We start from the raw sequence: 12,690 nt of genomic DNA, 5'->3' as shown, positions 1-12,690 counted from the left end.
ATCCATGAACTCTTTTCAGTTCCACAATAACGCAGACCACAAGAGTTCTTTCAGTGTTAATATGAGTGCAATAGGCAATTTTACAGCCTATCTTTATTATCATTTAGCAGCAATTAATGCACAATTATAACCTGATAAAAATTGAAAGGGCTTTATGTAGAAGACAATTGCCTTCTTGGCTCTTAGTTTATGGCTGGTTTTAGGACAGGGTGCTAAAAGAAACAATTACCAACAGAGGAATTCTGTTAATGAAATGTTTATCTCTTTTTGTTCCCTTGTGGATCTCTACATTTGAACAAAGTTAATAAGCTAAACATACATGTCTTGGCAAGTATCCCTGGGGACATCCTGGGCTCTCTCTAGGTACCTCCCTACTCTGCGGAATGCATGGTGCCACTTTGCCCTGAGATGCCAGACCCTGCACACTGAGAAGGCAGAACTCCAGCTGACCCATCTCTCTTAGAATACTAAGAGTTCTCAAGAGCTCGCATTTCATCATTTTTCTGACTCTCTGTGGAAAACATGGCTTCTAACCAAAACGGTAGTCTGCTATGGTTTCCAATCTGCTTTTAAGCCAGTGCTAACCAATTGCATATTTTCTGGCAATATCAACACCATGTATGAGTCTGAGTTCTCATCCAAGCTCCAATCACTCTACCAAGTGATCGGTCAGAGACAACTGTGCATCTCTTTTTTAAAACAAAACAAACAAAAAAATCCCAAGGTTTCATGCTGTCCAGGCTGATCTCAAATTCACCGCACAGCAGAAGAATGACCTTGAACTCCTAATCTTTCTGCTTCCACCTCTACAATGCTGAGATTACAAGATTGCAGGCCATGCCTGGTTTTTTGCAGTGCTAAGGGTTGAACCCAGGGCTTTCTGCATGCTAAGTAAGCAATCATGTTACCAACTGGTCTACATTCCCAGCACCGCACGCATAGTATCATTTTATTAAACCTAGACTCTTGTATTTTCAGTTCGGCTCCATTGCATTTTCAGTGGCACCATTGCATTTTCAGTTCAGCACCATTGCATCCAGTTCAGCACCATTGCATTTTCAGTTCAGCACCATTGCATCCAGTTCAGCTCCATTGCATTTTCAGTTCAGCTCCATTGCATTTTCAGTGGCACCATTGCATTTTCAGTTCAGCACCATTGCATTTTCAGTTTGGCACCATTGATTTTGACATTTTCTAAAAGAAATAAAATGTTAAGAGTTTTTGTAGCTCCCAGGGCTTGGGAGATGGCGCAGTGTTTAAGAACAGGTATTGCTCATACAAAGGATTGGCATTCAGTTCCTGGCACCTACGTGTGGCACTCACTACTGCCTGTAACTCCAGCCCCAGAGCCTCTGGAGGCCTCTTCTGGGCTCCTTGGGCACTTGCAACACACACACACACACACACACACTCATCCACACCACACATTAACAAACAAAAGGAACATCACAGTTTTCCATACTCATCCACACCACACATTAACAAACAAACATGCAATGGTGCCACTGAAAATGCAAGGGTCTAGGTTTAATAAAATGATACTATGCGTGCAGTGCTGGGAATGTAGACCAGTTGGTAACAAGATTGCTTACTTAGCATGCAGAAAGTCCCGGGTTCGATCCTCAGCACTGCAAAAAAAAAAAAAAAAAAAAAACAGGCATGGCCTGCAACCTTGTAATCTCAGCATTGCAGAGGTGAAAGCAGAAAGATTAGGAGTTCAAGTTCATGTGACATCACAGTTTTAAAATAATACAAAAGCTTTTATGACTTTTATTTGGAAATCATTTTACAGCTGCTGAATCACTCTACTCCATCATGGCTCACTTGGGGGTTACCATAATCCTGTGATTCAGTGAATAAGGACGCCCCACACCCAACCCTACACACCTTTAAAGCTGGGAAACAAAAGCCCAAAGAGGTCAATGGCTTTCTTATATGCTCAGAGCTATATAAATGGCGTGTCCTTTCAACTGCCAAGAGTCCTCTCCTGTCTGCTTCACAAGTCTAAAATTGTTTACACTCTCCGTTATATGGCATCTGGTGTCTGGTACCATCTGAGACAGCAAATCAAATGGGAAAATAAACTCTGGGGTTAGATCGTCCCCAAAGTAATTCCATGAATTTGATCAAGTTATACTTATCAATTACATTATCTTTAGTATCAATATCATTAATACCTATCCTGCAGTGTTCAGAACTAGGAGTTGTTCTGAGTCCTATTGTGTAGCTCAGGATAGTCTCAAACTCACCACGTAGCCAAAGATGACCTTTAACTTGCGATTTCTCCACCCTTCCTTCACCCCCCAAATGCTAAGATTAAAGACACACACCATATTTAGTCTCTGAAGTGCTTCTTGCATGCTAGGTAAGCACTCTACCGGTCGAGCTACAACCCAGCTTCACGATTCTCATGCGTTAGAATAACCTTCCAAGCTGAACTGTGGTGGTACATGCTTTTAATCCCAGCACTTAGAAGGCAGAGACAGGTGGATCTCTGTGTTCGAGGCCAGGCTAGTTTACAGAGCTAGTTCCAGGACAGTCAAGGCTATGTAAAGAGAAACCCTGTCTCAAAAAAATAAAACAATAATAAAAATAATCACCGCCAAATGCATAGCAGTTTTGTGAAACCTTTGGAAAGGTAGGATGATCTGAAACTTTTAAGTGATGCCCTAAACAGTTAGACACTATCCAGGACAGGAACTGAGTATGCATTAATAAGAACCTTCCAAATACATCTACAGTTTGTAAAATCCTTGCAAAGGTAAGATGATCTGAAACTCTGCAGTGCTATCCTAAACAGTTAGACACTATCCAGGACAGAGACCAGAGGCCTTTCTTTTCCCCACCTGGCACAGATCTCTCCTAAACCCTGTTTTGTCTTTTTTAATATGTGGAAATCCATATTCTGAAACCAAGTTGCTGTCTCGCTTCCTTCTAGGTCTTCCTAGCAGAGTTCAAGAGAACCAATCAATTTTTCGCAATTAAAGCCCTAAAGAAGGATGTGGTGTTAATGGATGATGACGTCGAGTGTACCATGGTGGAGAAGAGAGTTCTGTCCTTGGCTTGGGAGCATCCGTTTCTCACACACATGTTCTGCACATTCCAGACCAAGGTATGCTTTTCTTATGCTCTAAGGGTTCTAATCGGGTTCCTTTTCTCTGCCAATTAAAGAATTAAAATGTGTGGAAAGTCCAGAGATAAACAGGGAGCAGCAGAGGAATCTCAAACCCTGTACGCAGAATCATCAGTTGAACAACGGCTTTCCCTGAGGTTGATCAAACAGAGACATGCCACAGACACACAGAGAAAAAGACCCTCCGCAAAGCAGAAGCGGACTGGGAACTTGAAAATCCAGACTCTTCACAGGGCCTGGAGATTTTTAAGTCTCCAAAGGGTTTTCCTCCCCAGATTTAGGGTTAGTTTGTTTATTGTATAAACTGTTATGCAAACACGTCTTGATGGAGCCTTGAACTTGGTGAGTCAGTCCATCAGCAGGGTACCGGCAAGCGGGAGAAAAAGCCCACAAGACCTTTGCTTTATACTTCTGGGCTTTTGTCTCAGGTCAGGAAGTTGAGGAAGAGGCCAGCCATCTTGGAAGGTCACAACCTTTAGTACCTAGCCATGGCTCCTCTCCCTGTCTGTCTGCCTACCAGGGCATCTGTATAACTCCACTTTCTGCTCAGATTCACTTTCTCTCCCTTTGTTTGACAAGTGCTGCCCCTCGAGTGGCTCCCACATGCAGAAAAATGGGGCAGTGTCTTCATGTTGTTCTCACCTTTCAGTCTGGCCTCCTTATGTCCGTCTCAGAAAGTTTCATCGCTTCTAAGCACCATGGAAGCATGACTTGAATTATAAAGGTTGTGTGTGGGGAGAGACACCTGCTGCCAGGTCTGTCTCTATGCACATCATTTGTTTTGATTTAATCTGTTATAAGAACAAGGCTCCTACATGATGTTCCACTCTTTAATCTACTGTACATGTATTTAAAGGTGCAAAAAGAAGGGAAAACAGATAAAAACTAATAATCACTATTGAATGAAGTAAGGAGATTTACACCCTGGCAATGCTGAAGCATGCATGAGCAGCCCTTATATGGCGGGTCTGTTGAACTTGTCCATATTGGGTTTCATGATCTAAGTTGATGAGGGCAACCGACCAGGTCTCTTCCTCAAGAGGGCACCAGATCTCACAAAGACTATCAGAAAAGGTGGGGTGTTAGTATGAGTTTGTGGGTGAGAGAGGTGGAACAAGGTGGACACTGGCCCCTCCCTTATGCTGGCTTTCTCAGAAGTTGCTCCCATTCCTAGGAAACTCTGCCCCCATCACCTTTTCTCTTATGGACAAAACCTCAATTGTGTTTTTTGGACTCATAGCACTCTAGAGAATTTGGAAGGCTCTCAAAGATTTATAATCCTACCCTAGATAGACTTACCATTAACACTCTAAAGCCTATCATTCTAGACTTTTCCTCACCTTCATGAGCTCCTTCAGAGAAGTAACAATCCACTGTAAATACCCACCAGTCTATAACCTCCATTTTTAACATCTTGTTGTATTCATTCCCTCGCATATGTGAATATTGTTCAACATATCCAGACTAAAATGAAGATTTACTGAACAGACCTACGTCTGAAGCACTGTGGGGCCTACTGGCCCCAAAGCATCCCCTACTTTATAAGACAGTGCTGATACTGTTACCAGGGAAATTGGGCCTTCCTTTTGGAGTTCTTAGTCTCATTAATAAAAGAATTTTAAAAGGACTCAGAAAACAGCCCAAGGACCAGTTTAATCGTCTTTGGAAGAAGAACAACAAGGCAGGCAAGCTGTAAATTTTAGCAGTTGCCTGTAGAAGGGAGATGGAGAAGAAGAGAGGAAATCATGCAGGAATAAGAGATAGTTTATTCTAGAACCAAATTTGAGTGACTGTGGCCCAGGAAACAAAGAGCCAGGTTAATGTTCCCAACAAAGAAGCAAATTCATGGAGCTTTATAGTAGCAGAACAAAGAAAATCATCAAGACATTTCTTTTAAAATACATTGCTTGAAACAATAGAGAGGTAATTACAGCAAAACGGAAGGGGGTGTGGAATGTCTCCTATAGGCCTCAAATGCTATCAGACAGCATCCTCTGCCCTCCCATTGGTAGAGAACAGGGTTTTGTGAAGTTAATACATTTGCAAAGGCTTATATCTATTTGTAGAATGTTAGGTCTGATACACAGGTGGGGAAGCAAGGGTTCTTAGGAAGCTAGAGACAGTCCCAAAGATGTTTTAATTAAGCTGTCAGATCAGCAACATGCCAAACTCTTCATAGCCACTGAAGTTTTTGTTGTTGTTTTGTTTGTTAGTAATTTAGCTGTGAAGGTCAGCAAGCAGACACATGGTAGGAGGGGCCAGGCCTCAGGAAATGAGTGAGAAATGCCCAGGGAAATCATTATGACAGGGTCTGAAAGAATAAGAGAAGGAAGAAGGGAAACAATGTTTTTCTGAGTTAAGACTAAGGAAAGGGATCAGGCTCAGCAGTGACAGGAGCCAGAAGGCCTGCAGGCTGTTCCAGAAGGGCCCCTCTGAAAGGAAAAGGCGGTCATCAGCCCTGCCCACTCCCCAGATTAGCTTCTTGGTGAATCAGACTTCTGGGGGTGTAGGTCTCTCTCCTGATCAGGTGATCAATAACAGAGACAGTCAGATTAACTCTCAAAAATAAAACAATATTATATGATGCTTTGGGTAGTCAGAAGGTCAATTCTCCACCCAGGCCCAGAGATAGGACCTAGATTCCAATCCTCTGACCAGGAAGAAAAGAGCTTTCCCTTAGTGAACCCCAATAAAGCCTGCAGGCCTCCACCTTTTCATATGATGATCTAAATCCTGAGGAGGTGCCTTACTTTCTAGCACCGGGGAGGCAGGAGGTGGAGTCCAAAGTCATCCTCTACACGTACCCAGGAGCACTGGCATCCTCAATGCCTCAAAGCTGATAATGCAGCCTAGCTACCTGACCACAGTTCCAAGTTTGTAATACTAAATCAGAATACAGATCTGAAGTGGCAGATCCGGAAGAAACCGGATATTAGAACTTGAAAGACAGAAAGGACAGGAAGTTGGGCCTGGCAGCTATGGGGGTGCGGAAAGTTTGAAGGGGAAATGATAAGGCTCTAAAGCAATGGTTCTCAACCTTCCTAATGCCGGTGACCTCTAACACAGTCCCTCGTGTTGTGGCGACCTCGAACCTTAAAATTATTTTCGCGGCTACTTCACAACTGTAATTTTGCTCCCTTTATGAAACATAATGTAAATACCTGCTATGCGGGATTTCTAATATGCGGCCCCTGTGCAAGGTCATTTGGCCCCCAAAGAGGATAAGGACTTATGCTCTAAGGGAAAGTAACTTTGCTTGATGCAGCAAGAAGGAGGGTGAGATTTTTGACAGTGAGTGGTAGAAATTTCCTAACAGCATCTTCCTGTTTGTCTGGGTGATGTAGGTATGTTACCCGAAATCAGAGCCACAGACTCTGTCCCTCTCTCCCAGGGGAAGCCCCAAACTGCTGTCTACCCTGGGAGTGTTGTCATTGCATTTTCCTCTTGCGTTTTTTTTCTGAAATGTGCGTGTGTGTGTGCGCGCGCGCACGTGTGTGTATCATATGCACATGTGTGTGGCTTATGTACATGTATGTGTAGGTGTGTGCAGATGCCAGTGCTCCTGGGTACGTGTAGAGGATAGAGGAGGCTGTTTGGTGTACTGTTCTTTCACCCTCTGCCCTATTTCCTCAGAACAGGGTCTCTCACTGAATCCGGAGCTAGTTTGTCTCTGCACTCCTCTGGTCTCTGCCCCACCAGTCCTCAGAACAGGATTGACTTTTTACATAGGTGCCGGGGATTTGAACTCAGGTCCTCAGACTTTGCAACAAGCCTTCTTATCCGCTGAGCTCTTTCCTCAGCCCCTTGATTTTATTTTTATCTCTAAGAGTATATTTGTAGTAAATGAGTGAAATAAAAATTGAGGCCTCCCTTTTATAAAGGATGGGGGTATATAATTTGTGCCACATACTTCCTGTGGCAAACTGCCAGTTACCCTCCAAACAGCCTTCCAGGGATGCTTGAGCTTCAAGATTAATTTAGCATCTTTTATATGCATATATATCACATGCATCAAGTCTCCTGTGGGAATGCATGTATATTCCCTGTGTGAATGTTGGCCTTTTCACAAGGACACTACTCAGTTTGTCTATCAGAGCCGCAAGTCAATATTTTTCAGATTCCATGCAGTTTTGATACTTTAATGTAGCATGATTAATAAAAACCCAGAGACAGATATTGGGGTTCAACCTGAAGACCAGAAAAGCAAAGCATCCAGCCACTGGCTCTTAACACTACCTTGTCCAAAAATGGTGATCCTGCCTCCAGGAGCCCTCAGAATGAGACTGAGCCTGAAACCTGTCACGGTGCTGGAATCAAAGGCGTTCACCACTACTGCCTGGTTTCTATGGCAAACTAGTGTGGTTACTGGGATAAAGGTGTGCGTCACCACTGCCTGGTCTGTACAGCTGATCAGTGCAGCTGTTTTACTCTCTGATCTTCAGACAAACTTTATTTATTAAAATACAAAATGAAATATCACTACACATTAACAAGACCAGAGAAAAGTGATTGTACCAGCATCTCCCTGGCCGCAAAGAAAAAAAAAAAGATGGAAATGGTGGCCAAGAATTTGCACATCAAATGTAAATGTGCCTGGTTCACTTGGATTTTAAGGACTTGAGTCCTTTAAGAAAAAGATAAAAGAAAGAAAAGAAGAAAAGGCTGGAGGTCATCAGGATGTATGCTTGCCCCTGATTGACCTGATAGGAAATGCAGGGAATTACAGGTTTTTCTTCTTAAGTCTTGCTTCTGGGCCATTTCCCAGGAACCTGGCCAGAGCCCACCCACCTGGCTAGTATTTAATTAAAACTTGCTTCAAATTTGACTTGAAATTGGGGATAGGGTTCTTATTCTCTATTGGTGGGATAAATAGTAGGAGGCAGCCAAATACCTTTCTGGGGAGAAAAAAATCTGGATCCAGATGAACTCCATCAAAACAGAACATAATATGAATCCACTGCTGCTTTCCTAAGGAATTGGGATTTTTTTCTCCCCAGAAAGGTATTTGCCTGTGAACCTCCTGCCCACATGTAGTCAAGCCCATCAGTGCAGATGGGTTATACAAACTTGCTTAGGGGAGTGAAAACACATGGCTTGTTGTCTTCCATAAACAACAGCCTCCCACATTTTGAGAACTGTCTGTCCTTGGGCAAGCGGCTTGCAGATCAGATGCATTTTTGTTTCATGGATCTCTAAGGCACAGTAACCAAAACTTAACATGTGACTTTGGCTCTCACACTACTTCCAAGGAGTGCTCCTGTTGGACATCAAAGCGGTTGACAGGTGTTGAGTTCCAGCTAGTGGTTTCCAGGCACATGTGGATCAGATCTTTAAAGATTTTTAATGTCAGGCAAGGGAGATGGCTCAGTACATTGAGTGCTCACCACACAGGCATGACAGAAGGCAGGTGTGGAATGTGTGCTTCTCATCTCAGTACAGGGGAGGTGGAGACAAGGAGGTCCCTGGTGCATCCCAGCCAGTCATTCTAGCCAAATGAAACAGACCAGTAAGAGCTATCTCAATAGAACAAGAAGAGCAGTGCCCTGAGGAGCCACACCCAAGGTTGACCTCTGACCTCCACCATGCGCCTGTGCTTGGGCTCTTGTTGCTCTCTCTCTCTCCTCTCTCCTCTCTCCTGTCTCCTGTCTCCTCTCTCCTCTCTCTTCTCTCTCTCTTCTCTCTCTCTGTCTCTCTCTCTCCTCTCTCCTCTCTCTCTCTCTCTCTCTCTCTCCTCTCTCCTCTCTCTCTCTCCTCTCTCCTCTCTCTCTCTCTCCTTTTCTCTCTCTCTCTCTCTCCTTTTCTCTCTCTCTCTCTCTCCTTTTCTCTCTCTCTCTCTCTTCCATGTTTGTGTACACGTGCACACACACAATTTTATGAGACTAGGTGGTTGAAATTTTGAGAAGAAAGAAAGAGAGGCCTCTGAGAAAAGGATAAGAGCTGTGGGCTTGGATGCTGAAGTTTAGCCTCAGTCCTGATATTTTCTTGCTTCCATGTTCTGAATAAAAAGGAAACATCAGTGGCTGCTGGGTAGAAACAGGTACCCTACAGGAAAGTGCCCTGCTGAGGCCAAAGAGGCACAAAGCATTCCATTGAATCCAAACCTGAACCTGGAAGAAGCACAAAAGAATCTTCCAGACTAATTTTCTTGACCCTTGATCAGGATGACATCATATTCCCGTCAACCTCTGACATAAGCCCCACAGTACAGTAGCGCTGAGGGTTGTGACTGACAGAGGTAAAGAAAAAAATGGCTTTTAAATTATCTGATTTACCTTTTGTTTACATTTCTGTATTATTCCTTAATATTGGAATTTCCTGTGCCTAATATGGAAGTCCACAAGGCACACTCCCTCCTCAGTATGTTCTTTAATCTGTGCAAGCGTGTGACTCTGATCTTAACCCTGTGTGGAGCTGAGTGGGTTAATGTTAGAGCGCTTGCCTGACATACACAAGGCCCTGGGTTTCTCTTTAGCAGAAAGGGAAAAATAAAAATAAAGGAAGATGCAAAGGAGAACTAGAAGGAGGGAAGAATGGAGGGAAAGATAAAGGAAGAAGGAAGGGAAGGAGAGGAGAAAAGAGGGAAAGAATGAGGAAGGAGGAAACTAGGAGAAGAAGGAGGATCAATACCTACTTTTCATTATTAATTTTTACAGTGTACAAGATGGGGGCTGGAGAGCTGGCTCAGCAGGTAAGAGCACTAAATGCTCTTTCAGGATTGGCGTTCGAGTCCCAGCACCCACATGATATTCATTACCACCTGCTCTCCAGTTCCAGGGGGTCCATCACCCTCCTCTGGCCTCTGTTGGTAATAGCACACACATGGTACACAGACATGCATGCAAGCAAAACACCAATGCACACACTGTTGTACCCTGAGTGTGTCCCCACCAAGAAAAAAAAAAAGAAACCACCAAGAGACCAGATCCAATGCAAAAGCAGAGTCTTTTCAATTACAAGTTAACTTGGGTCCTCCATCCGTCTAACACAACAGGTGGAAGAGGAGAGACCCTGAGTTGCAGTGGGGCAGGGCATATATTGGGGGCAGAGCAAGGGGGGCATCTGGGGTTCTGCTAGTTGCATAGTAACAGTCTCAGGAGAGGTCCACCGCTGGGTTGGGGGAACACCTCTGAGTTGGGGGAATCTGTCCTGAGCTGGTTGATCAGCTGCTGCTGTAGAAACTGGAGGGAATCTTGGGGGCAGTTCTGCATTCCACCATTCTCGGTAAAGCACATTCAGAGCCCACCAGCTAACTTCTGATTGGTTCCTTACCACATGGAGGATACCTGGCAGTCTCTTCCCTGTCATTAGGGCAAGGTCAGACAAGCTAGGAGGCTCAGCACATCCTGCTAAGTCAGGGGCTACATCTTGCTGGGTCTTTTCTGTAGCCTGTCATGGCTGCCGGGGAGGGGGGTGAGGTTCTGGACCCCTCAACACAATTTATTTTCATAAATTAATCTTTTTTAAAAAAAATACATTAGAAATATATAAGAAAAACCATCTACAAGAACAATGGCCATGAATCTTTCAGCTGAATTCACCCATGAATGAATTAAAAATAACTGGAAAACACAGAACACTTTGAGACCCACAAGTGAATTAAAAACAACTGGAATAAATTAAATATGAACTTTAAGACTCCATCTCACAAATTTCTCTCAAATGTCCCTATTAAATTAAATCACAAATGCTTCTCAGGGAACCACTATCTGTGAGTTCTGTGTTTCTCTGCAAAAGAAACAAAACTCAACGCTTTATAAACTATAAAGTTTTGCCTATTTTTACTTTTTTTTTAATTAGTAAGAAAGGAAAATAAAAAGATCTACCTAATTTGGAAGAAAAATATTCTGCTTTCTTGACTTTCATTTTTAGATTGAAGTCTTGTTTAAATTTTATTTCATTTTCTTTTCTGGGGGTGCATTCATGCCAGGGTGAGCATGGCAGGGAGAGAGGACAATGTTCAGAGTGAGCCCCTGCCTTTTCCTTGCTGAGGTAGGGTCTCTCCTCCATTTCTGCCGCGACCTCCCAGCACCTCTCCTGTCTCTGCCTCCAGCTTTTTGTAGGTTCTAGACTTTAACTCAGCCATAAGGCTTAGGCCTGGAATGCTTTCTCTGCTGAGCCACCCTCCAGACCTAAGTTCCTTGAATTTAAGATATCATTCATGCAGGTATGGTACCACACCCCCTTTAATCTCAGCACTCAGGAAGCTGAAGCAGGAGCCTCACCAAGTTGAACACCAACCTGGGTTACAGCATGAGTTCAAAGCCAGTCTCGACAACTTTGTGAGATCCTGCCTCAAAATAAAAATAAGAAAAGGGCTGACAGTGTGGCTTAGTGGTAGAGTGCTTGCCTGGCACACAAGAAGCCCAAGGTTCCATACCTATTGCAACAGATAATAATAATGGTAACAACAATGAGCTGAGAAAGCCCAAGTTTCCCTACTCTATCTCCCATAAAACCATGTCAAACAGGCTGATGTAGCTAAAACTAGTTTGAAAAGATGCACCTAATACAATGAGGTCTTTGTTTGCCTTTTTATTGTTTTTCATTAAACATTAAAGTGAATCATGATCTGGCTTCATTTGAGTCTCCTATGAATTAAAGGAACATTAATTAATGAAAGGTCTGTCAATATTCAAATCTGCAATTGTACTTTAAGATGTATTAACAGGATTGGAGAGATGGCTTTATGGTTAAGAGCATCAGTTACTTTTTTTCCAGTGGACACAGGTTCAAATCCCAGTGCCTACATGGAGGCTGTTTGTAATGCCAGTTTCAATCAATCTAGCGCCCTCTTCTGACCTCCACAGGTACTGCACTCATGGGGTCCGTGTGGCTGAAGGCAATTCATCCATACAAATTAAAGAAAGAAAGAGAGGTTAACAGCCACAGACCTTGAAGAGGCTTTCAATCCTATAAGCACAGCTCTGGGTCCTTGCTAGTGTATTTGAAGGACAGCCTCTGTGAGTGTTAGAGGTCTCCATGAAGATACATCATCACCACTACCACCTGATGAATGCTGGTGTCCAAAACTATACACTCATCCCTTATCTGAGCAACTTTAACACTATCAGCACAATTCCTTTGAAATTTCTCTTCCATAAGAAATCATAATAATAAAATTAGAGTAAAATGGAAAAGAAAGGTTGCATTTTGATTTCTTCTTTAGAACACACAGCTGTGCTTCTGGTTACAGCTTCTAGGCAGAAGACACCATCTTTTGAGAAAGCTTCTAGCATGGTTTGGTAGCCTTGGCTTTCCTCCTTGCCTCCAAAGGCACAAAGCTAAAAGAGAGAACTTTGTGCAGATGTTTGAATCTTTTGTGAGAAAAATGCCATATGATCTGCAAGATTATTATGTGAAGTAAGAGGAAAACTTTTTATTTATTTTTTTTTCAAATGTGTCGTCCTGGCATGTCAATGATTTCAAAGCAAGCTGGAACATTGTCGGATGTTAAATCCCCAGATTCTTATTCAGGAGCTGCCTCATCTGAATATGTTGAGAACACTTCAATCTAGATACCCACTGGTTGAGTTTGGAGCCCTGGTGGCTGTCACAAT

The 12,690-nt window shown here is 43.2% G+C and overlaps 1 protein-coding gene across 4 annotated transcripts in view; it reads left to right on the top strand.

The window, feature by feature from the left end:
* Prkcq (protein kinase C theta) overlaps positions 1-12,690 on the top strand; it is a 131,171-nt gene that overhangs the window by 79,785 nt on the left and 38,696 nt on the right. For all 4 annotated transcript variants that reach the window (XM_041630709.1, XM_041630710.1, XM_041630708.1 and 1 more), the window contains exon 12: positions 2,939-3,112. In XM_041630709.1, the coding sequence (XP_041486643.1) occupies positions 2,939-3,112 (174 nt within the window). The remainder of the gene's footprint in view (positions 1-2,938; positions 3,113-12,690) is intronic.

The sequence above is a fragment of the Microtus oregoni genome, unplaced genomic scaffold, assembly GCF_018167655.1.
Source record: "Microtus oregoni isolate MIOR12 unplaced genomic scaffold, Mior012 000035F_ref0000213, whole genome shotgun sequence".
Classification (NCBI taxonomy): Eukaryota; Metazoa; Chordata; class Mammalia; order Rodentia; family Cricetidae; genus Microtus; species Microtus oregoni.
The sequence above is the reverse complement of the archived record's forward strand: the minus strand, read 5'-3'. Positions and strand labels throughout refer to the sequence as shown.